At 42.3% G+C, this 25,823-nt stretch overlaps 4 protein-coding genes across 11 annotated transcripts in view; 3 read left to right on the forward strand and 1 right to left on the reverse strand.

The window, feature by feature from the left end:
• Positions 1–225: 225 nt before the first annotated feature.
• LOC139421295 (SWI/SNF-related matrix-associated actin-dependent regulator of chromatin subfamily E member 1-like) lies at positions 226–6,867 on the forward strand. Of its 7 annotated transcripts, none has more exons than XM_071172038.1 (12): positions 226–290; positions 664–840; positions 2,223–2,274; positions 2,465–2,508; positions 2,935–3,033; positions 3,845–3,925; positions 4,298–4,429; positions 4,536–4,707; positions 4,803–4,975; positions 5,053–5,154; positions 5,424–5,694; positions 5,903–6,867. In XM_071172038.1, the coding sequence occupies exons 3-12, from the start codon at positions 2,268–2,270 to the stop codon at positions 6,121–6,123; spliced, it is 1,302 nt and encodes a 433-aa protein (XP_071028139.1). In that variant the 5' UTR covers positions 226–290; positions 664–840; positions 2,223–2,267; the 3' UTR covers positions 6,124–6,867. The 7 variants fall into 7 exon arrangements, with proteins under 7 accessions (XP_071028139.1, XP_071028140.1, XP_071028136.1 ...); XM_071172035.1 differs by having other exon boundaries at positions 237–290; positions 3,845–3,937; XM_071172037.1 differs by having other exon boundaries at positions 244–290; positions 2,935–3,039.
• A 266-nt stretch (positions 6,868–7,133) lies between these two features.
• On the forward strand, positions 7,134–13,269 carry LOC139422539 (von Willebrand factor C domain-containing protein 2-like). Its single transcript, XM_071173695.1, has 3 exons — positions 7,134–7,547; positions 7,988–8,117; positions 12,963–13,269. The coding sequence occupies exons 1-3, from the start codon at positions 7,134–7,136 to the stop codon at positions 13,202–13,204; spliced, it is 786 nt and encodes a 261-aa protein (XP_071029796.1). The 3' UTR covers positions 13,205–13,269.
• A 1,667-nt stretch (positions 13,270–14,936) lies between these two features.
• On the reverse strand, positions 14,937–20,603 carry LOC139421303 (large ribosomal subunit protein uL14). The gene is made up of 5 exons (XM_071172052.1): positions 20,534–20,603; positions 19,314–19,397; positions 16,233–16,361; positions 15,878–15,991; positions 14,937–15,066 (listed from the first exon to the last, which is right to left on the reverse strand). The coding sequence occupies exons 1-5, from the start codon at positions 20,544–20,546 to the stop codon at positions 14,984–14,986; spliced, it is 423 nt and encodes a 140-aa protein (XP_071028153.1). The 5' UTR covers positions 20,547–20,603; the 3' UTR covers positions 14,937–14,983.
• A 4,865-nt stretch (positions 20,604–25,468) lies between these two features.
• LOC139421289 (rho GTPase-activating protein 27-like) overlaps positions 25,469–25,823 on the forward strand; it is a 35,527-nt gene continuing 35,172 nt past the window's right edge. For both annotated transcript variants that reach the window (XM_071172020.1, XM_071172021.1), the window contains exon 1: positions 25,469–25,698. The gene's annotated coding sequence lies outside the window, so the exon portion shown is untranslated. The remainder of the gene's footprint in view (positions 25,699–25,823) is intronic.

The following is a 25,823-nucleotide window of genomic DNA, read 5'->3' on the forward strand; positions in this document are numbered from 1 at the left end:
GGATTGAGAGCTGACCCAATATCAGTTTTGTTTTATCTTTGCTCAAGCCATGAGCAAGGAGGGCAGCCATGCAATACCTAAAAGCAATCTGCATAAAATCAGTAGCGGTGTTCTGCAGCCACCTAGCGGTAAGCAAAGATTAAGCATATTAACTCACTGGGTGCAAATCAGCGGTTCCTCTCCGAAACAGTAGACGGCGTGTTCTACGAAATCTTGTTTTAATCCGCAGTTATTCACCAGCGAAAAAAATTACAGACGCGCTTTTGAGGGAACAAAGAAAGGAGCTCGGGGTGAGTTAATTTTTCAAGTGTAAATCCTTTCGATAGTTTTGCATTTTACTTTTCGAAAAGATCAGATGAAGGTGGAGATAATTTCACAACTGAATAGAATTGTATTTTCATTCAAACCAAATACAATCTGCATTTACTTTCAAGCAAGGCTTAGCTAACGTTCGCTAGCTAACTGTGACTCCTTTCATAGACGCTAACATCTTTAGCGCATATTAACGATAGCTTCTGACCAGTGTAGGTTTTGTTAAGAGCCCCGACTCCTGCTCTAGACATTAACACGCATCGCTTGCGGTACGTTTTTGTAGACTTGTCTTTCATATCAGCGATAAATAATTGAAAGAACTAAAGGTTAAATTGCTACACTTTTTTATAGGGTTGGTGTTCCCACAAGGCCATATCTCCAGCTCTTGTTTACGGAAGCCAAACAGAAAACATAGGCGGCCACCTGTGCTAATGAGCTATCTAGCTTGCTTCGAACATCTGGCTGTACGCAACAGTGGGGAGGAAGTGTAGTTCTTCAACTGGAGAAACACAACTTCTGTGCAATACTGTAAGTGCTTATTTTGTATTTGAAAGTTTATTTCTCACTGATATGATGGGGCGGCAGGGTAGCCTAGTGGTTAGAGCGTTGGACTAGTAACCGGAAGGTTGCAAGTTCAAACCCCCGAGCTGACAAGGTACAAATCTGTCGTTCTGCCCCTGAACAGGCAGTTAACCCACTGTTCCTAGGCCGTCATTGAAAATAAGAATTTGTTCTTAACTGACTTGCCTAGTAAAATAAAGGTAAAATAAAAAAATAAAAAAAAATAAAAATAAGGGGCATATCAGCATATGTTTAGAAAATCGGTTTTGAAGGAGTGGCTATTGACTTTATCTAAAAGTTAAAACACAGTGTCGGAATTGTAGTTCACATGGAGCCAAATGTGGGAGAATGTAACCTCTGAAAACCTTACATATGGAAAGGGGTTTAATGGCTAGCTAACAGTAACTGTTGTCGTTAACTCTGCTTACTAGATGAGCTAGCTAGCTACATTCTGTAACTTTGCTGGTTTGGATGTTTAATTAACGTTAGCGTATGTTGTTTTGAGATCACGTCCTTTACGTAGCTAGTTTCAACCTAGAATGATTTAACTATAGTTACTGTAGCTATCCCACTATGCGGCTAGCACTCTTACTAGCCACTTCTCGACATTTTCCAACCATTGTGTCATCACATGGGTAGATTCTCACACACTGGTATCTTGTACTTGCATATGTCTCTAGTCAGTTACTAATATCTTAGCATTGCAATTGGTTAGTAAATCAATATAAGTGTTAAACGCCTGACGCAATTTTGACGTCAACAAAATAAGATAGGCCTGTTTCAACCAACCTGGGGTCTACCGCCTCCCTCCAGTTGCTAGTTTGTTCTGTTCACATCGCGGTGATGACAACTAAGGTTAACGTTAATTTACTTTGCTCAGTATGAGGCTCTGCGTTCATGACTAGCTTCACTAAACTTTATTAATTTATGAAAGTAAAGATGTTGCTAGGGTTCTAGAGAACGTGTTTATGTATGCGTAGGATGCCATTAATCCCAAATACGAAATAAAGTATTTTTTGTTAGCATTTTCTCTACCTTCACACTAGGCGGTAGAGAAAAGTCCATGAGTTTGCGTTGGATCTGCCGAGATGCATGCGTGGACGAAAGCTAGTCTGTCAGTATAGAAACTGCTTTAAATTAGTTTATTTCTTATTTTAAGGAAATGACACCATGTTTTGTATGCAGCCTAATGGTTACATTGTATTTATGGAGCCAACAACAAACGGTGTGAATACTACGGTCTGTTTCCCAGATGCCATAATCTTTCAATCTCTTGCACTGGGCACACTAGCCGTTTTTGGCATTGATATTATTATTTGCCTATAACAAGCGCAATGTTTTTATTACAGCGCCGATGACTAGAATAGCTTGAAATCCACAATTCCTCAGCCAAGATGTCAAGTAAGTAGATATTTATGTCAATTTGTTTTGAATTGGGGTGGCAGGTAGCCTGGGACCAATACAACTGACATGTAGGTTTAGATACAGGTTAAACGCTAACTGCATTATAGAGCTTAATGATACAGGGAGTCCAATTTACTCTTTTTGTTTTGGTATGTCTAAACTTTGTCTTAACATTTATTTTACACAGAAAGGCCATCATATGCACCTCCCCCCACCCCAGCCCCCACAACTGTAAGTATCACATACCATCCAACATCAGTCCTCACATTTTCTCCCAATGCCAGGGGAGTGGGTCTTCTATACAATCAACATGAGCTCAGTAATGTACGGTTGGGCTGCAGGACCACACAGACATATTAGCTCAGGATGTTCTGTCAATACATTTGCAAGTATGTGGCTCACAGACAAACATTTCCCTAAATCACATGCTGCTATACATTTTGAACATCAATAGATGGAAGTAGAACTGGCCATTTACCAGCTGTTTACCTCCCTCTTTGCTATCTTTTTATTTTGTGATGCTCCTATGACAGAAATAAGCCAATGACTATGTGCTGCTTTAAATCATTACCCCCAAAATCCTTTTCATTTTTTGTTGTCCCTCCCCCTTGTTTGTGTCATTTCTCATTTGTGTTTTGTCTCATTTGTCTCCATCAGCAAGTGCCCAACACCCCTGGGTTTGTGGGGTACAACCCATACAGCCATCTGGCCTACAACAACTACAGGCTGGGAGGGAATACCGGCAGCAACAACAGGGTAATGGTAGGACCAATGCCATCCAGGGCTAGAGCCCAAGGAGTAAGGCTGGCTATTCCCTGAGTGAGACAAGGATAATTGGGAGAAAAGGGAAATGAGTGTTTGGTACAACAATGGAATGGTGAAGAAGAAAAAAAATATATATATATATTCAACATGCAGGAAAGGATACATTTGGGGGGGATAAATGGTACAACAAAAACAGCTGCTGGCCGTGGTCAAGTGAGGTCAGTAATTGCCCCAAAGTCCTCCTATAATCTTCTGTAAAACTAACACGATCATCTTACTCCAACTGATTTGATGCTCCGCTTGATGACCCACCAACCACATGTGATTGTTTGTTCGAAGTGTCACCAGCTCCCCTCATCTTGTCCCACTCCTTGATGCAAAAGCATTTCATGTTAGAGCAGTTGCACCTCTGCCATGCCCCTCCCCTGCTTGTACAGCCTGCTAGGGAGCAGGAGCATGTTGCCCCGTCCATCCAAGGCTCATGACTTGGCATGTCAGAGGTTCATACTGGTTGGTGTTTTAATCACAAGGCAGCCAAAACTGATAGCAGTATTCATTTGAATTATAGCCCTCAACACTGAGAGGGCAATAATTTGTTGTCTACATACCAGCTATGCATGAAACACTATCCAAAAAATAAGGTGCAGGATTTTGGAATGAGTCTCCTTAAGTGCTTCACTTAAAGCAGATTGTCATTTTCAGTTGTGGCCCTGCCCCTTCTTCATAGTAGTACATAAGTGCTTTCTGTAATAACTGTCCGTTGGTTTGATCTATTGATATTTTCTTTGGCTCTCTTTCCCAGAATTCCTCAGGAATCACTGTTCCCAAGCCGCCCAAACCGCCAGACAAGCCGCTGATGCCCTACATGCGGTACAGCCGGAAGGTAAGCAGGAAGGTAAGACACCCACGGTGTCTACTTTTACTGCTTGTACAGGGGTCGCCCAGCCAACCGTCTGGATGGCTGGGGACCCCACTGTTGATGACCCCTGGTGGTATGTTCCTCACATCTTACCCCCTCTGGATTGGAGGTCGGAGACAGCTGAGTTACACCACCATCTGGATCCACTCCTCTTCAACACCTGTCTTCATTGTTGATTCTGTCTGTCCTGGTTTCTGTGTGACCTATTGTGCTTGCTTTCCCTTTGTCTCCTCCAAATCAAATCTTTACCTCCCTCTTTCTTCCTCTTGTGTATTTATATACATTTTCCGGCTTAGTTGCTGCTCTATTTTGACCATGGTGCCTCCTTTTTGCCAGGTCTGGGACCAAGTCAAAGCCTCCAATCCGGATCTGAAGTTATGGGAGATTGGAAAGATTATTGGTGGCATGTGGAGGGACCTCACTGAAGAGGAGAAGCAGGATTACTTGAACGAATATGAAGCGGAAAAGGTGTGAGGGCAGTTGGGAGCTTCAGTTTTCCAATGCCCTGGCTATTTTGCCTTGGGTAAATGAGTCAAGTCTTTTCACCGAGATTTTATAACTACTGCCTCTATAGATTGAGTACAACGACTCCCTGAAGGCCTACCACAACTCACCGGCTTACCTGGCCTACATCAATGCCAAGAACCGTGCCGAGGCGGCTCTGGAGGAGGAGAGCAGACAGCGGCAGACCCGCGTTGAGAAGGGAGAACCTTACATGAGCATCCAGCCTGCTGAAGACCCAGATGGTAATGGCCCGGGGACTAGAAATTCTATCTCCTGTACCTTTTTTTTGTTTATTCATGTTGTGTGTATTGAAAGCCAACGTTTGTCCTTTCCGTAGACTATGACGATGGGTTCTCCATGAAGCACACGGCCACCGCTCGCTTCCAGAGGAACCACCGGCTCATCAGTGACATCCTCAGTGAGATTGTGGTGCCAGATGTGCGCTCTGTCGTCACCACTGCACGCATGCAAGTCCTCAAGCGCCAGGTCCAGTCCCTCATGGTGCACCAGGTAAGCAAAGCTAGTGGAAAACACACACTGGACTGCAATCACATAATAGTCTGGTTTGACATGGTTCCTTTCCACAGAGGAAGCTGGAAGCAGAGCTGCTGCAAATAGAGGACCGGCACCAGGACAAGAAGAGGAGATTCCTGGAGACGACAGACTCCTTCAACAGTGAGCTCAAACGGGTATGTGCCCCCACCCCACCGTGTCCAAAATGAGAATCGCCTCATACAAAGTGCAGCAGCTGATAGCCTTAGTATCTCTCTTTTTTTTTTGTACTAGTGAAGATAATTTGTTTACTTTTATCAGCAGCTGAGATGATAGGTTTGTATTCTGTGCCACTCTGTTGCTGTTCAAGTTTGTCTTTGTAGCTCTGGTGTGTTGTATAAAAGTCTGATTTGTCGTAGCTGCTCAAAGCTGCCGTGTCTAAAACTAGATGTTTGTCTGTGTGCAGCTGTGCGGTCAGAAGGTGGAGGTAGACATGGAGAAGCTGGCAGCAGAGATTGCTGTGGCAGAGGAGACTGCTAGGCGGCGGGCGGAGGAGAGGGAGAAGGAAGCGGCGGAGCAGGCAGAGAAGGCGGCCCAGGCCCAGGAACAGCAAGAGCAGCAGCAGGCAGCAGCAGCCTCCGCTTCATCTACCCTGCCCATCACTGAACAGAACAACACCACCCCACCAACCACAGAGACCAAGGAGGACCAGGACAAGTCAACCCCTATGGAGACCGGTCAGTCATACCAACATCTCACTAACACTAACTACAGCATTTTCTCTATTGTTATTTCAGTAACTTGCTGTTTGGAGTAAGAGAAAGCAGTAGTGCTTTTATTGCAGTAACATGGTAACCGTTGTGGCATTCAGACTGAGCATTGTGATCAATGATCATTACAATCTACACAGTCACCTGACCTACACACTTTCCTCCTTTCCTTCAGAAGAGACTCCTACATCAGAGCCATCTGAGACCCATCCTGAGGCTGAGGAGGGCACACCTGCTGTAGAGAAGCAGCAGGGCCCGCCGGTGGAGAGCATCACGGACGAGGGCACTAGTGACAGCACTGCCCCATCCGAGAGCAGCACCGGACCCCCTGCAGACATCCCTGCCTCAGCTGAACCTGCCCCAGAGGAACGCCCAGCCAGCCAGCCCTCCCAATAACATCTCTGTAGAAGGGCACACCTCTCTCTGAGCACACCCTCCAACCTGTAGACTAGGGTCATGCTTTGTGGGCACAGTGTTGCATATCAAAAATATTAGAATGTATAGAAGTGATTTCATGGGTAGAGATGTCCATAGTTTTGTACATTCTGTGTGTTATTTGCGATGTCGTGCAACCCTGTGCCCATTTAAATATGACCCTGTGATGTTCTTCCACCATCCCCACACTCAGTTTGTGCGTTTGACATTTCTATTGATCTTATGGATTTCTGGATTCATACCACAAGCCAACCGTTCCTCTCTAGCTATTGGTGTTGATAGAACAGGGAGGGGCCTAGGCCTAATTTATTCCATACCCAATTGACAATGGTTTTTAAATGCTGTTTTTGTTGCCTTTTTTTTTTATCTAACTTTTAGTTAGTAATCAATATGGTGTGGACTGTTAGTTATGGATTAAATTCAGAATTCATATGAAATGGCCAGTCCTTGAATATCACCTATTATATCACAGCAAATGGATAATTTGTGAACTGTTTTACATGTGCTGTTTGCAACTGCACAGCTGTGTCAAACCCTGTTGCTGTGTATCACCACTAAAGAAATGGTCAGGATGAACCTCAGATAAAACCTCACGCATTCAAATGACTGTTTTTACTTGAATTTGAGTAATTTTAGTATGCCTCTGCAATTTGCATATTTTTTTGTACTGTCAAGCCTCTTGCCCAAATAAAAGTAATTTCTGTCTTTCTGACTTGTTTATTTCAAATGTTTTGTCTTTCTCTAGATGTAGGCCTATGATGATTGCTTAGACTGCCCAGTCAATTATAACTCAGCATTGTAATTTTGATATCGACAATGTATTATCAAACATTCCATTATTTTACAATTATTTCAAATTGGGGGGGAAATGGTCTGACTTTCGGACTACTACTGTGAGTAAAATCTCGTTGGCCATTGGGGAATGTGGTTGCATGCCCACTTTTCTTGCCTCATCGCCTTCTCTACCATCCATGCGTCGTCACACTTCTTGGAGGGAGCAGCAGACGGTCACAGTGCAGATATCAGGAATGATGAACAGCCGCGCGCTTTGCCTCTACATCGCGCTCCTCTACCCGATTCCCAAAACATTGACGGAATACTCAACCAATACTGACTCGGAGTACGAGTTTGGGGATTACCGGGGCAAGTGGTGCTTAGACGACCACGGATTTGTGTATAGCATCGGGGAGGTGTACTATCCCAGTCCATCTGCTTGTCCGTGCACCTGCACTGAAGACGGACCCGTGTGCATACGACCCAAGTGTCCTCGCATTCATCCTCGATGTACGCGGATTAAATACAAGTCCTGCTGTCCAGTGTGTGAGGCAGTTAGCAAAGTGTGTGTATATGGTGGCAAAATGTACAGAATATTCGAGGAATTCAGGGTGAGATTTATTTTTAAAAGAAACATGACAAAATATGCTCCATCTACTTTAAGTGACTGTGTACATTATCCAAGGTTGGACCTTTGAATTAGTTTATTATACTGTATTATACTCAATGTCAAAGCAGTGTTTTTTGTGTGTCTAGCCTGATGGTGAAGATGGGGACATTGGTTATTGATTAATTGCATGAGAGATGTAGGCCTATTGTCAAGTGTAATCATAACAGTACTCTCCATCAACAAGGGGGTCATGTGGGGGTCAGCAGTTGAGATGGCAATTGAAAACAGTATTCAGGTATTACATTGATGCGTGCTTCATAGGTTTCTCAAGTATTATGCTTCCTTCCAAATGACAGGAGAACACAGAGTTTAACTTTAGAGAGAATGAAAGTGAGTGTGGTAGAAAACATGTCTAAAGGTGTGTCTAACCTGCTGTTTCAGTTATCACGCTGTGAGAGATGTCGTTGTGAGCCCAACAGGGAGGTGTATTGCTCCATCTCTGACTGTCCTGCACCACACTGTGTCAACCCTACATATGAGCCCAACCACTGCTGTCCTGTCTGCTACACTGGTGAGTTCACTTCTACAAACACACAACTTTCCAACACAATTAATGGTCTCTACCCTCAGAAACACACAATTTCTTGCACACTAGTTTGCATGCTATAATGATAGCGTGGACATACACACACACAGATGTGTTCTGTATAATTTGACCTGAACATACAACACAAATATACAGAGTCCATAAGCCTGGTCATACAGTTGAAGTCTGAAGTTTACATACACCTTAGCCAAATACATTTAAACTCAGTTTTTCACAATTCCTGACATTTAATCCTTGTAAAAATTCCTTGTTTTAGGTCCGTTAGGATCACCACTTTATTTTAAGAATGTGAAATGTCAGAATAATAGTAGAGAAAATTATTTATTTCAGCTTTTATTTCATCACATTCCCAATGGGTCAGAAGTTTACATACACTCAATTAGTATTTGGTAGCATTGCCTTTAAATTGTTTAGCTTGGGTCAAACGTTTCAGGTAGCCTTCCACAAGCTTCCCACAATAAATTTGGTGAATTTTGGCCCATTCCACCTGACAGAGCTGGTCTAACTGAGTCAGGTTTGTAGGCCTCCTTGCTCGCACACACTTTTTCAGTTCCCGCCCACACATTTTCTATAGGATTGAGATCAGGGCTTTGTGATGGCCCCTCCAATACCTTGACTTTGTTGTCCTTAAGCCATTTTGCCACAACTTTGGAAGTATGCTTGGGGTCAACTTAGTGTATGTAAACTTCTTTATATTGTAAACTTCTTTATATTTATATTGTGATATAGGGAATATAAGTGAAATAATCTGTCTGTAAACAATTGTTGGAAAAATTACTTGGGTCATGCACAAAGTAGATGTCCTAACCGACTTGCCAAAACTTTAGCATGATAACAAGAAATTTGTGGAGTGGTTGAAAAACAAGTTTTAATGACTCCAACCTAAGTGTATGTAAACTTCCGACTTCAACTGTATGTAACTCAAGCATTTCGCTGCACCTGCTATAACACCTGCTTAATTAACTGTGTATGCGACCAATAAACATTGATTTGATTTCAACCATCAATATTTAGCTTTGACACAGCCGCAGCTCTTCTTATGTAATGTTTACGATGGAAGTAGTTGGCCGTTGCCCCCAGTTGGAGTCTAAGGTCATCAATATCTTCAGTGTTTCTTTAATCACTGCTCCACTGCACTGGTACCATCTGTACTGTGCGTTCAACATGATATGTGCATCATATTCATAACAAGCTCAATTATTAGTTAGAGTCAAGCCAAGGAGTTTTGGAAATATTTCAAATATTTAGTCACTGATGTGGGATCCAAGCATCCTTAGAACTAAACTATGGAATTCAGCATTGCACAGATTACATAACTGAATGTAGACACTGGATAAAGAGGGATGTAATCAAACTGCTCGATAGTGCTCTGTCCAACACAGGAATAGTAACTAGCCCCCAGCCTGGTGGGATAGTGGGGCATGAGGCCAGCCATCCAACAGCAGGCAGTAAAGGAACAGCTTGTGTGTGTGCCGTATATAGTTCAATCAGTAAATCAATCACATTTATTTATAAAGCCCTTTTACATCAACAGTTATCACAAAGTGCTTATACAGAAACCCAGTCTAAAACCCCAAAGAGCAAGCAATGCAGATGTAGACTGAACACAAATATAAACACAACATCTAAAGTGTTGATTCCATGTTTCATGAGCTGAAAAAATATATATAGGACAAAACACACATCACAACAAGAAAGACACCACAACACTAAATAACACAACACTACATAACACAACACTACAATATCCAGCTACTTCGCAAACCCATTGAAGAGGAGTGGGACAACATTCCACAGGCCACAATCAACAGCCTGATCAACTTTATGCGAAGGAGATGTGTCGCGCTGCATGAGGAAAATGGTGGTCACGCCAGATACTGAACGGTTTTCTGATCCACTCTCCCACCTTTTTTTTATGTATCTGTGACCAACAGATGCATATCTGTATTCCCAGTCGTGAAATTCATAGATTAGGGCATAATGAATTTATTTCAATTGACTGCTTTCCTTATATGAACTGTAACTCAGTAAAATCTTTGAAATTGTTGCATGTTGCGTTTATATATTTTTTCAGTATATATTGGCACCCTTCCATTTTTCTTAAATAATTCCCTTTTTCTTCAATAATAAGTTGTAATTTAAAAAAAGAATAATTTGTTCTCCACACATTGGATTTTCAACATTTGAAGAAGCAATTTTGTTTTTTGAAACTTAAGTTTACAATTTTAATTGAGAAAATAAAAACAAATGGCATGGACTCAATTATTAGCACCCATGAGCTTTTTATAATTATTTTTTATTTATTTAACCTTTATTTAACCAGGCAGGCCCATTGAGAACAAGTTCTCATTTACAAATGCAACCTTGCCAAGATAAAGCAAAGCAGTGTGACACAAACAACAAGACAGAGTTAAACATGGAATAAATAAACGTACCGTCAATAACACAATATATATAAATCTATATACAGTGTGTGCAAATGAGGTAAGTTTAGGGGGGTAAGGCAATAAATAGGCCTTAGTGCTGAAGTAATTACAATTTAGCAATTAAACACTGGAGTGATAGATGTGCAGAAGATGAATGTGCAAGTAGAGATACTGGGGTGCAAAGGAGCAAAAAAAGAAATAACAATATGGGGATGAGCTAGTTGGATGGGCTATTTACAGATGGGCTATGTATAGGTGCAGTGATCTGTGAGCTGCTCTGACAGCTGATGCTTAAAGGTAGTGAGGGAGATATGAGTCTCCAGCTTCAGTGATTTTTGCAATTCGTTCCAGTCATTGACAGCAAAGAACTGGAAGGAAAGGCGGCCAAAGGAGGAATAGGCTTTGGGGGTGACCAGTGAAATATACCTGCTGGAGAGAGTGCTACGGGTGGGTGCTGCTATTGTGACTAGTGAGCTGAGATAAGGCGGGGCTTTACCTAGCAAAGACTTATAGATTACCTGGAGCCAGTGGGTTTGGCAACGAATATAAAGCGAGGGCCAGCCAACGAGAGCATGCAGGTCGCAGTGGTGGATAGTATATGTTGCTTTGGTGACAAAGCGAATGGCACTGTGATCGACTGCATCCAATTTGCTGAGTAGAGTGTTGGAGGCTATTTTATAAATGACATCGCCAAAGTCAAGGATCGGTAGGATAGTCAGTTTTACGAGGGTATGCTTGGCAGCATGTGTGAAGGATGCTTTGTTGCGAAATAGGAAGCCGATTCTAGATTTAATTTAGGATTGGAGAGTCTGGAAGGAGAGTTTACAGTCTAATCAGACACCTAGGTATGTGTAATTGTCCACATATTCTAAGTCAGAACCGTCCAGAGTAGTGATGCTAGATGGGCGGGCAAGTAAGGACAGCGATCGGTTGAAGAGCATGCATTTATACTTGCATTTAAGAGCAGTTGGAGGCCACGGAAGGAGAGTTGTATGGCATTGAAGCTCGTCTGGAAGTTAGTTAACACAGTGTCCAAAGAAGGGCCAGAAGTATACAGTATGGTGTCATCTGCATAGAGGTGGATCAGAAAATCACCAGCAGCAAGAGCAACATCATTGATGTATACAGAGAAAAGAGTCGGCCCGAGAATTGAACCCTGTGGCACCCCCATAGAGACTGACAGAGGTCCGGACAACAGGCTCTCCGATTTGACACACTGAACTCTGTCTGAGAAGTAGTTGGCGAACCAGGCGAGGCAGTCATTTGAGAAACCAAGGCTGTTGAGTCTGCTGATAAGAATGTGGTGATTGACAGAGTCGAAAGCCTTGGCCAGGTCGATGAATATGGCTGCACAGTATTGTCTTTTACTGATGGTGGTTATGATATCGTTTAGGACCTTGAGCGTGGCTGAGATGCACCCATGACCAGCTCGGAAACCAGATTGCATAGCGGAGAAGGTACGGTGATATTCGAAATGGTCAGTGATCTGTTTGTTATCTTGGCTTTCGAAGACCTTAGAAAGGCAGCTAATACTTGGTTGCACAGCCTTTGGCCAAGAGACAGTAACTGCTGACAAACGCTTCTTGAAGCCTTCAATTAGCTCTTTTCTACTGGAAGTTTGGCCCACTCTTCAGCTGCAAACTGCTCCAATTCTGCAATGTTTGAGGGGTGCCTTCCACCAACTGCTGTTTTCAGATCTCACCATATGTTTTAGATGGAATCAGATCTGAACTCAATGCTGGCCACTCCAGAACAGTCTAGTGTTTCTTCTTGAATGATTCCAGGGTGCTTTTTGATGCGTATTTGGGTTTGTTGTCCTGCTGGAAGACCTACAACCTTCGATAGACCCAGTTTTTGTACACTGTGTTGAAACATTGGACTGATAATCTGCAGATTTCATGATGCCTTGCACATGTTCAAGGCCCCCAGTACCAGAGGCAGCAAAGCAATCCCACAGCATTATTGAAACTCCCCCATGTTTGATTGTAGGAAGTAAACATAGTGCTGATTTGTATTGTATTGGTCCACAGAACATTTTTTCCCAGAATTTAGGGTTGTTTAAGTGGGTTTTTGCGAAGTCCAATTGACGTTTCTTGTGTAGGGAATTATTTAAGAAAAGTGCAAGGGTGCCAATTTATTTAGCCACAACTGTATGTCTGCCTTTATGGATGTGTAAGTAACTCTACAAAGTATAGCATATTGTTGCTGCAAATGACAGTAGGATGATTTTAATAAAACTACAGAAGTTTCTCATTGCAATGCTGATAAAACGAGCACATTAAGTACACAATTAACTGTCTAAAACGTACAGAATTCACATTTAAGGTGACATCAGATATAATATTGATTTATTTGACATAATTTTCCTGCATCCTGCCTACAGGGCCCAATTGTTTTGTGGGCGACAGAGTGATCTCGGCAGGGGAGCGGGTGGAGATAGACAAGCAGACTGTGTGTTACTGCACCTACCGGGACGGCACCTGGCAGATGCACCCCCATGCCACCTGCGAGCAGCGCCCGTTGCCGGACCCCGATCTCAACCCCAGCCCCTCTGAGCCCCCCGAGGAAGACGAGACCAAGCAGATGGATAGGGACTTCCGCCCCAGGCTGGACTGGATCCCGTGAGCAGGCAGGAGGGTGGGTGTGAGGGTAATAGTGCGCCAAGGGGAAACGGGGAGATGATGGGGCAGGTTGTTTTCCATGCCCTGCTGAGTGCAGTCTGCATAGGGCTTAGAGCCAGGGATGACCTACTACACCACATTATACAACCACAATAACATTACTAGCTAGTAGTGTTTATGCAATATTATATACAACTTTGCACACAGGGACAATGTATGGTGCACATTCAAGACAATATACAACTATAACATATAGTTTGTTGAAATTAATTTCTTAATTTTCCTTCACTTGCAGTAGTCTGGTTTTGTCATCAAAGGGCTGGTGTAAGTGGACACTTAAGAGATGGTGGCAACATTCACCCTTTTATTAATCTCAGGTTTACACTAGTGCACATTAACGTTGCACTGTATATTTCTCTTTGACTACTGTTGTTTCTTTACTAACTTAAAGATATCCATTGTAGAATTGTTCTAATGCTGAAATGGAAATGTTCCTTTTTCTGTATGCAAATTGACTTGTGGTTCTATGAAGTGTAGCTTTGATTGGCATTTTATCAAATAAACATCAGGAAACGTATGTATCAAGCGTCTCAGATTCAAGTGGCAATTTAGGATCAGTTTTGCCTTTAATAGATTACAATGAATATAAGATTACATGGATAAGGGGCCCTGACCCCAGATCAACCCTCCTACGGAGACGATTGATACGGACCCAGTTGAATGAATGACAATGTCCCATCCTTATACTTGTTTACATGCAGACAAGCTCCTACACCAGGGGTAGGTAACCCTGTTCCTGGAGTGCAACAAGTACTGCAGGGTTTTGTTCCAACTAGGCACCACATGACCAATTGATCAGTTCAGTGATTGCCCAAATTCAACACACCTGGTCTTCCAGGTGGTTAAATCAAAAACATGAAGTGGCTGTGGCACTACAAGACCAGGATTGCCTACCCCACCCTACACTTTTCCCTGGACAAGGATTCTATCGGATCTCAGGGCTCTTGGCAAAGTTTCTTACATGATTGTTACTTTTATTTGTCTTGCCTTCTAGGTTACCCACTTGGTCATTTTGTAAAGATATATTATTTTCTGGTACATGTACCCATCTCGTTATTAAATACAATTTGTTTTTGGCGGGCCTTCTTGTTCTATACTCTTAAGGTGGCCCATTCATCATATCCCTCAATGGAAACTTAATTTAGGCTCTTAGATGAGCAACCTCCTGCAAAATGGATTTGTATTTTCAGCCATGAAGATAAATTCTCCATAAATAATTTACCTCTGCTATCTATAATTTAGTCATCCATTAACATTGACAAGTTATCAAATATATCCTGACGTGAACCACAATTCATTGGCCCCTTCTGAATTTTGGGGCTCCTGAATTGTACAGCAGTCTAAGAGACTGCATCTCAGTGCTAGACATGCCACTACAGACCCTGGGTAAATCACGGGCTGTATCACAACCAGCCGTGATCAAGAGTCCCATAGGGCGGCGCACAATTTACCGAGCGTCGTTAGGGGAGGGTTTGGCCGGGGTAGGCAGTCATTGTAAAATATCAATTTGTTCTTAACTGACTTGCCTAGATAAATAAAAGGTAAAAAGAAAAAAAAGAATAGCTGTGTTAATATTGTTGAATGTGCTCCTGTTCGTACACCCAGTGAGACTAACAGATGTATACAGTAGATACTGTGTAGTTTGACACTGCGTTGGGATTTTGCAAACAGGACACTGACTTTACAACGGGTTTTATTGAAAACAACAAGCCAGGGTCAAGGATCACGCTATGCTGCCAGCATTTGAAGCAATCCTGGGCCACAGGTCTGCACATTCCTTGGCCACCGGTCCTGTGATGGCCGAACCTGTGACACAGAAGACAAATTTAACCCACAACAAAAATGAGATAAAATAGTGGACAAGATGCCTTTGGCCTTGCATCAGAGCAGTAACATGTCACTCTCTGCAGACCTGCCACTTACAATGTGAACAAAAACATAGTTATGGAGCTATGCATCCACAAGAAAACTAGACTCAATTTGACTGTATCGTCTTGATTTGAACATCCACACTTTACTTTGGTTGTTGACGAACAGTTCACTCACTACCTTTTCAAGGTCAATTCCTATAATGTTACCTAGAAAATAACCCCACTTGGCATTGTAAAATCAAAATATGATACATAGCAGTGAGACTCTCTACCCATCTCCCCAAGTGAACTTGAAAGGAATGGACAGGTGTGCATACCAATCCAATGTTTTTAAATCAACGACTGAGTGAGGACGTACACACTTCCAGGAGAAAGGTAGAGAATCACACTGCCGCCATTATTTCACTATATCTAAATGTATTCAAAAGGATGACCACTATCCAGTGAACAAATGTTTCATCACTGATTGAGATTGGTCAGCCAAAATGAGACTGCCATCTCACCCACAGTGATGATCTTACTATCCCCTTCTTCGACAACTCACCGAGCTACTGACCAGACAAAGCAAGTGCTTTATGAAGGGGTGTCATTTATAATTCGCAACAAAATATTAGAAAATAAAATTTAGTACTCAAAATCCACATCCAGAATTTGAAAAGCACCCAAAGAAACCCAACCAAAAACATCCTTATGAAGAACCTTCATGACCTGGGATGGGGGACCAAATACTCAAAATCCCAACTCACCTTTCATTTCTCCTTTGACATTCACTATGACCCCCGCATTGTCTTCAAAGTAGAGAAACACGCCATCCTTTCGCCGATACGACTTCCGCTGCCGTATCACAACCGCAGGATGCACTGTAGGAAAGAGGAAGACTATCAGAATCCAGCAACCTGACATAACTCACATCGCTACACTGTTGATTTTCACCATTCAGTTAAACAATTGGTCTGGGACTACTACTGTACTGAAAAAGTCATTTTAAAGACCAATCAAATTACTATGCCAACCACCATTAGCAAACCACCATAATCTCTTGATTAGCTAGTCCCAGTTCATCCTATTCTAGTAATTGAATACAGAATGCAGAACACTCACCCTTTTTTCTGAGTTCTGGTTTGCCTTTCTTGACAGTGGCCATGACCATGTCACCCACACCAGCAGCGGGCAGACGGTTCAAACGTCCCTTGATGCCCTTGACAGAGATGATGTACAGGTTCTTAGCACCTGGTGAGAAAGGGGGAAGATGGTGAATATATGACAGGTTGGAGATGGTTCCACTGCCCAGGCTTGATTCTAGGTACAGATCCTTGTAGGCCACATATGTCAGAGTCAAGGCCCGCGGGCCACATCCGGCCCGCAAGAAGGTTTTTTACGGCCCCTGGGATGATCTTGATTTATTATTAGAACCGGCCCGCAGCAAGCCGGCAGCCCGCAGATCTTTTACACGCACCAATACTACATTTCCCACAATGCAAAGGTGACGCACCGAGCAGTAGGCTGCTTCATTTCAATATTTATTGGCACAGCAGTCGTCAGCATCACAGTAAAATTAACTTTCAGATACCCATCAAAAATGGCAAAACGGAAGGTGGATACTGAGAACCGGGGGTTTCAAACAAGGTGGGAGTCGGAGTATATGTTCACGAAGGTAGCTGGAAAACCTGTGTGTCTTCTGTGTGGAGAAAGTGTGGCGGTACTGAAAGAGTATAATCTGAGACGACATTATGAAACGAAACACGCGGACAAAAACAAGAATATGGACATGGAACAAAGGCTACAAAAGGCAGAGGAATTAAAACGAGGCCTCAAATCTCGACAGGCTCTGTTCAAAAAAGCCAAATCACAAGGCCAGGCTGCTGTCAAGGCCAGTTTTATTTTGGCAGAAGAGATCGCTAAATCAGCCCGGCCATTTACGGAGGGGGATTTCATCAAAAACTGCATGATTAAAGTTTGTGACGAAGTTTGCCCAGAAAAAAGGCAACTCTTTTTAAATGTGAGTCTGAGCAGAAACACCATTGCCGAGAGAGTAGACCAGTTGTCCATCAATCTAAAAGAGCAGCTTGTGAAAAAGGGAAAAGATTTTATTGCATATTCCTTGGCTGTGGATGAGAGCACCGACATTTCTGACATTGCCCAGTTGTCAATTTTCATCCGCGGAGTGGACTCCAACCTAAGCGTGACAGAGGAGTTTTTGGCTTTACGTCCTATGCATGGCACAACTACGGGGCATGATTTGTATGAAGAGGTGTCAAGATGTGTAAATGAGATGGAGCTGCCTTGGGAAAAACTCGTGGGTTTGACAACCGACGGAGCACCTGCGATGTGTGGACACAGGAGCGGACTGGTGGCGAAGATACGGGAAAAGATGCAAGAGGAAAACGCGACAGGTGAGCTGACAGCTTATCATTGTATCATACACCAGGAAGCGTTGTGCGGTAAAGCCTTGAAAATGGAGCATGTAATGAGCATCATCACGCGCACAGTTAACTTTATCAGAGCCAAAGGTTTGAATCACCGCCAGTTCAAGGCATTTCTGACGGAGTTAGAAACGGAGCATGGTGATTTGCCTTATCACACAGAGGTGCGATGGCTAAGCCAGGGAAAGGTGCTTCAAAGATGTTTCGAGCTTCGTGAGGAGATTTGTCTGTTCTTGGACAGCAAAGGGAAAGACACAACACAACTCCGAGACGAAATGTTTCTGTGTGAAATGGCTTTTCTGTGTGACATTACGAGTCATCTGAATGCAATAAACTTGCAGCTGCAGGGTCGGGATCGTGTCATCTCTGATATGTACAGTACAGTGAAGGCATTTAAAACCAAACTGACTCTGTGGGAGACGCAGATGCGGAAAGAAAATTTGAGCCACTTTCCCAGCTGCCAGACCATGAAAGAGAAGCTCTCTACCAGTGCGTTCCCGAGCACACAGTTGGCTGATAAAATAGGTATGCTTGCCGCTGACTTTCGACGCCGATTTGCTGACTTTGAAGCACAAAAAAGCAGGTTGGAACTGCTCGGTAACCCATTTGCTGTTGACGTGGAAAGCTCACCACCAAACCTCCAAATGGAGTTGATTGACCTCCAATGCAATGATGCACTGAGGGCAAAATATGCGGCAGTGGGTGCTGCGGAGTTCGCCCGTTTCCTCCCCGGCACAATGCCCCAGCTGCGCATCCAGGCTGCTCAAACGTTGTCTATGTTTGGCAGCACATACCTGTGTGAACAACTGTTTTCTTTGATGAACCTGAACAAAACATCACACAGAAGTCGACTTACTGCTGAACACCTCCACTCAATTCTGAGGATTTCTTCAGCTCAGAGCCTTACCCCGAACATTGATGAACTTGTGGAAAAGATGGGACACCACCAAGTATCACCCTCAACCTCAAACAAGTGAACATTACTGTGCAATCACATATTTAGAGTTTTTACTCAGTTCAAGTTTAAAAGTTAAAATTTAATATTTGTTTTCACTGCATGTTACTTCTCCTTAAACAAAGTGTTGTTTTTGATTAATAGATTTTTGCACTTTATTTTTTTGTATTTCAATCCAATTATATTTTAAAAATATTTCAGTTGAGTGGATGATAGAAAATTGCTATTATTGTTTTTTCTTTGAAGTAAATTTAGCCCACTTTTGCTAAAATAGAAAATATAGTCTACTGATGGTGCCTTGAATACCGGTTTCTTTCATTTAATGTTCATGTTATGGGGATATTTATATAAAGGAAATTTGTCTTTTGTGTCTGTTGAAAATTAAAGATTACTGACAGAGCCATAAGAAAATATTGCTTTATTTATCTGATCATATTGTAATATATTTGTTAGGTTTTCAGTAGGTTCAATTAGGTTCACTAGACTATATGCGTCATTTAAAAATTTTTCAATGAACATTCGAACAGTCCGGCCCTCGTCTTGTAGCTGATTTTTTTATTTGGCCCTCCGTCCATTTGACTTTGACACCCCTGTTGTAGGCCATTTCAAAACAAGGTTGAAATACATGACATGTTCCATCACTGATTGAGACTGCTCAGCCAAAATGAGACTGCCATCTCACCCACAGTGATGAGCTTTCTATACCCTTTCGACAACTCGCAGAGCTATTGACCAGACAAAGCAAGTGCTTTTTGAAGGTTATATATATATATATATATTCTAACAGATCTGAATGTAACATACCTGTGTTGTCAGCGCAGTTTATGACGGCGCCCACTGGGAGACCCAGCGAGATGCGAAACTTCGCCCCAGATGACCCACCACGTCCTTAAGAGAAGAGATTCCATTGAAGTAAACTTTGCATGGTGCAGAGACTGAAAGCACACTGCTTAAATCAAGCAAATATTATCTAAGTTGTTCCATCACGGATTGAGATTGTTCAGTATAGGTGACTGCCATCTCACCCACCAGTGATGATTACTATACCCTTCTTCGACAACTCACCCAGCTACTGACCAGACAAAGCAAGTGCTTTTTGAAAGGGGTTCAACTTCACATTTCGTTATTTTCTTTTCAGATTTAAACTACTGCCAAGAACATGCAGCCACAGCACTATGTGGGGGGCATGGAACAAAAGTCACCACACAACCAAACCAAAAGGCCTCAAGATTAGAAGTAATTTAACACTGGCTAACATTACTGCTTGCACTACAAAAAGGCAGCCCATGTTGACAGTTCTACCCCTTGTCTAATGCACACCACTAGGGTAGCTTGCAGTGGCAATTGTCCAGCTAGTTGTGAGTAGACTGCTGTTAATGTAAGCTAGCTAGTTAGCAATTACTTGCATGGCCTGGGAGAAGAGTTGGAGGAAACTAGCTAGTTAGCAAGGAAAATAACGTTCTATCACATATGGAATCAGTGCCTTTGGTTGATGTTTTGGGGGAAGTCCCCCTTTTTAAAATTTAAAAACAATACACCATGGCTCAACTTGGCTAGCCGGGAAATCATTGCTTACACTGCACACGTAGCTACAGTAGCTAGTCAGCCTAGGGCTTCAGCGGTGTCCATGATTTGGAGTCATGCCTTGCTTTTAGTCAGACGCTATGCTACCACGCACTGACTATAACACTCTCAAATAAGTAGTTCACCTGCCACTCATTTGTTGGACATTGTACTGGAATGGCAACTGTGCTTATACGTGAAACGGATTAGAAAATAAGCTCACCAATTCATGTATTTTAGCTAACACGCAAAAGCTAATCAGCTAAATAACAGCAAACATGGCTTCGGTAACAAGCGCCTAAAATCATCCCTCTTAACAATGATCAGTACTTCATATTTTCAAGCCAATATGAATGACAATTATTCATAAATCGTCCATTATCCAAATAACATTATGTTCCTATGTTAGACATTCTGCAAACGGGTAGATGAATGTGGATTTTTCTTAGCAAGTCTCTTACCTCTCTTAGACATTGCTGCTAAAGGGAAAGAGGAAGACGGAAAAAGGAATCATGGGATATAAAGTTCCGCAGACATACCAGATATTTCACGTCCGGTCGATTAAGCCTATATCGCCCTCTGGTGTTGGCTACAACAGCCTCTGCTTTCAAAATTAAAACAAAGTAAACATTGTGCAACTTCATGTGCAATTATTTACTAATTGTCCAGTCATGAATGGCAGGGGTCACACGTGGAACACTGAAAACAGTAAAGAAATAATGAGGTGAGTGAAGCCCAATGATTCTGTGCTTCCAACTTTGTGGCAACAGTTTGGGGAAGGCCCTTTCCTGTTTCACCATGACAATGCCTCCGTGCACAAAGCGAGGTCCATACAGAAAATATTTGTCGAGATCAGTGTGGAAGAACTTGACTGGCCTGCACAGAGCCCTGACCTCAACCCCATTAAACACATTTGGGATGAATTGGAACGCTGACTGCGAGCCAGGCCTAATCGCCCAACATCAGTGCCCGACCTCACTAATGCTCTTGTGCCTGAATGGAAGCAAGTCCCTGCAGGAATGTTCCAACATATAAGGGAAAGCTGTAATAGCTGTAATAGAGGCTGTAATAGCAGCAAAGGTACCAAATCCATATTAATGCCCATGATTTTGGAAAGAGATGTGTTGACGAGCAGGTGTACACATACTTTGAGTCATGTAGTGTACATCATTGGTGAAGACAGATGGGAAGAGGCGAAGCTTATCTTTGTTGAGAACAAAATTCAAGAGAACAGAACTATACATAAGGTGCACAATTCATTAGACACTTGCCATCAAAAAGTATATTATGAGAAAAAGCGATATTGCCTGCTTATCTTTGAAGCCATTTCATGCAAGGATTTTATCTTTGTGAGAGGGAGGATAATTATAGCAAGTGTTGATAGGAAGAATAAGGATGTGGTCTGGGTGAGAGGGGGAAAAGGATAATGGAGTTGGAGGAATAGTCTAACAGTAGGAAATGAGTGAGGATGGGGAAGATATCATGTAGGAAGGAGACATGGAGGGAGTGGATGATGTTACCTAAGGAGGGAGGTTTTGGCTAGGGTGAAATAGTAATTCCTCACAAAACCCAGAGAAACCAATATTTTGGTGATTTTCACAAAATGTGATCCATAGAATAGTCCTTCAGAGGAAGGATTGTTGACATATGACACTGGTATCTAAAAGCAGAATTGAGAAATAATTAATCAAAGTTGGCATATTTATGTGTTAAATCTAGCAGTTGTGAAACTGTGGAAAAATATACCTGCTCTGTCCTCACTGTGTTTCTTAATAGTTAGAGTCAGCTAACCCCAATAAAATCCACAAAAGTTTGCGAAATGTCAAATTTGTGAACTGTGAAAACATTACCTTGGAAAAACAATGCTTTGCTTAAACATAATTTCAGTACAATCTCCATGATGGAGCTACGCTAACATTAATCAAAACAGACAGTTACTTGCTAGACAGACTAGCTAGCTAGCATCTTGCAGAAAGGTATTGTTTATATAAACATCGACTCAGTTAATTACAGAAAGAATAAATACATAGTTGCTAACATACAACAATATTCTGCTTTTACTTAACTAGCTACAAGACTAATGCTTAGCAAGGCATAAAGGAGCTTACAGGGGTGATATTGTTGCAGTTTTTAGAGGAAGCTTGTTTGCTTGATACATTTGTTACTGTTTCGTTCATCGACGTCATCATGGACCACTTTCATGCGATGACAAAAACGGCCAATAGATGGCGCCAATGCGCCCTTCAATAGTAAATAAAAACGGAATGATAGCGGTTCTATGGCGGTTCCAACAGAGCCCTTATGGGTGTGAGTCGTTGGTTGGTATGAATTCATTTCACCCCTGGAAACTACATTTATAATTTTTTAGCTCTATGGTCTATCTGCAAGGTTTCTATTTTTGATGGGCATCCCAGTCATCAAGCCAGAGTCGCTGACTGTGTGTGTATAGTCTCTTGTCCATTAGTCATGTGTCTTACTACACTGCCTAGTCTGATGTCACACAACCATAGCTGCTGGAATTCGTTTGGGACTATTAAAGGCTCGAGTGAGTGCACCACTTTTGTGAAATAATATATTTTTCTGAAATAAAAACATGTTTTTCTCCATTGCCCCTACTTCCCGCAGCTATGCACACAATGCGAACTCAGTCAGATGATGCAGAATACTTTTTTACATGATTTTTGCTGCCTCCCACAGGGAAAAAAACTAAGTTGGCTACATTATATGTTAACTTTTAACCCAAATCACTTTATTTGGCTCACACACTTCATGTTTCCCCTAGGATAAAATGGGGCATTTAAAAGGGTGTTTCTGTTTTGCCAACTCACACAGAATTTCATTATTAATAACTTATCATTATACAACTTATTGGATAGACAAAATCTGTTGTTTAATGCTTTTTAGCCCTCACTCTACAACTTTATTAAGACAACTACCTCCCTTTTGTCTACATCCTAAAATAATTTTTACCAAATCAACTTTGCCATTTTTCAATCATTTAAATGCTGTTGTCGATAATAGCTCATTGCAGCCAGTCATATGGCTTCCTCTATCGATTCATCAGAATCTTTCAAAGACCTGTGAATGAGAGACTAGCTGCCCTCGTAATGCCCACACATAGACCCCCAACTAGTGTTCTATCTCTCTCTTTCTGTCTGTCTCTCTGTCTCTGTCTCTGTCTCTCTCTCTCTCTCTCTCTCTCTCTCTCTCTCTCTCTCTCTCTCTCTCTCTCTCTCTCGCTCTCTCTCTCAATTTCAATTCAATTTAAGGGCTTTATTGGTATGGGACACATACAGTGCCTTGCGAAAGTATTCGGCCCCCTTGAACTTTGCGACCTTTTGCCACATTTCAGGCTTCAAACATAAAGATATAAAACTGTATTTTTTTTGTGAAGAATCAACAACAAGTGGGACACAATCATGAAGTGGAACGACATTTATTGGATATTTCAAACTTTTTTAACAAATCAAAAACTGAAAAATTGGGCGTGCAAAATTATTCAGCCCCTTTACTTTCAGTGCAGCAAACTCTCTCCAGAAGTTCAGTGAGGATCTCTGAATGATCCAATGTTGACCTAAATGACTAATGATGATAAATACAATCCACCTGTGTGTAATCAAGTCTCCGTATAAATGCACCTGCACTGTGATAGTCTCAGAGGTCCGTTAAAAGCGCAGAGAGCATCATGAAGAACAAGGAACACACCAGGCAGGTCCGGGATACTGTTGTGAAGAAGTTTAAAGCCGGATTTTGATACAAAAAGATTTCCCAAGCTTTAAACATCCCAAGGAGCACTGTGCAAGCAATAATATTGAAATGGAAGGAGTATCAGACCACTGCAAATCTACCAAGACCTGGCCGTCCCTCTAAACTTTCAGCTCATACAAGGAGAAGACTGATCAGAGATGCAGCCAAGAGGCCCATGATCACTCTGGATGAACTGCAGAGATCTACAGCTGAGGTGGGAGACTCTGTCCATAGGACAACAATCAGTTGTATATTGCACAAATCTGGCCTTTATGGAAGAGTGGCAAGAAGAAAGCCATTTCTTAAAGATATCCATAAAAAGTGTCGTTTAAAGTTTGCCACAAGCCACCTGGGAGACACACCAACCATGTGGAAGAAGGTGCTCTGGTCAGATGAAACCAAAATTGAACTTTTTGGCAACAATGCAAAACGTTATGTTTGGCATAAAAGCAACACAGCTCATCACCCTGAACACACCATCCCCACTGTCAAACATGGTGGTGGCAGCATCATGGTTTGGGCCTGCTTTTCTTCAGCAGGGACAGGGAAGATGGTTAAAATTGATGGGAAGATGGATGGAGCCAAATACAGGACCATTCTGGAAGAAAACCTGATGGAGTCTGCAAAAGACCTGAGACTGGGACGGAGATTTGTCTTCCAACAAGACAATGATCCAAAACATAAAGCAAAATCTACAAAGGAATGGTTCAAAAATAAACATATCCAGGTGTTAGAATGGCCAAGTCAAAGTCCAGACCTGAATCCAATCGAGAATCTGTGGAAAGAACTGAAAACTGCTGTTCACAAATGCTCTCCATCCAACCTCACTGAGCTCGAGCTTTGCAAGGAGGAATGGGAAAAAATTTCAGTCTCTCGATGTGCAAAACTGATAGACATACCCCAAGCGACTTACAGCTGTAATCGCAGCAAAAGGTGGCGCTACAAAGTATTAACTTAAGGGGGCTGAATAATTTTGCACGCCCAAGTTTTCAGTTTTTGATTTGTTAAAAAATTCTGAAATATCCAATAAATGTCGTTCCACTTCATGATTGTGTCCCACTTGTTGTTGATTCTTCACAAAAAAATACAGTTTTATATCTTTATGTTTGAACCTGAAATGAGGCAAAAGGTCGCAAAGTTCAAGGGGGCCGAATACTTTCGCAAGGCACTGTATGTTAACTTTGCCAAAGCAAGTGAAGTAGATAATAAACAAAAGTGAAATAAACAATACAAATTAACAGTAAACCTTACACTCACAGAAGTTCCAAAAGAATAAAGAAATGTCAAATGTTATATTATGTCTATATACAGTGTGTAACGATGTGCAAATAGTTAAAGTACAAAAGGGAAAATAAATAAACATACATATGGGTTGTATTTACAATGGTGTTTGTTCTCTCTCTCTCTCTCTCTGTCTCACTCTTTCTTCCTGTCGCTCTGCCTCTCACTTCTCTGAAGCGGGGAACAGGAAATGAATGCAGACAGAAGAGGCAGGCAAGCTGCGACCGGCACACACACAAAGAGCACTCACTCACACACACACACACACACACACACACACACACACACACACACACACGCGCACGCACACAAACACACACACACACACACACATTCTCTCTCTCACACACACACACTGCCCATAGCTCCTCCAACCAGAGCTGGAACCTTTCAGCCCCAGGTGAAAAGACAGAAAGCGGAGGAGGGGAGTGGAGGCCGGCCAGAGGAAGAAGAAGGAGAGGGCAGGGGGGGTCAGTGAGAAGAAAAGAGTGAAAGACAGAACAGAGCAACCTGTTCGTGAGATCTGGGACTCTGCTGAAGAAACCGTGGGAGCTGGGAACACAGGCTATAGGATGGTTTTGCTGTCCTCTTGCTCCAGGTACATTTTCTGCAAAAACCTTTTAATAGACTTATTTATATTGTGATTGTTGTACCTTATCACACCTTGTTACTGAGAAGTGTATGTTTTTTTTGTTTTTTTTGCCATGGCAGAAATGTTGTTTG

Source organism: Oncorhynchus clarkii, chromosome 12 (genome assembly GCF_045791955.1).
Source record: "Oncorhynchus clarkii lewisi isolate Uvic-CL-2024 chromosome 12, UVic_Ocla_1.0, whole genome shotgun sequence".
NCBI classification, from domain to species: domain Eukaryota; kingdom Metazoa; phylum Chordata; class Actinopteri; order Salmoniformes; family Salmonidae; genus Oncorhynchus; species Oncorhynchus clarkii.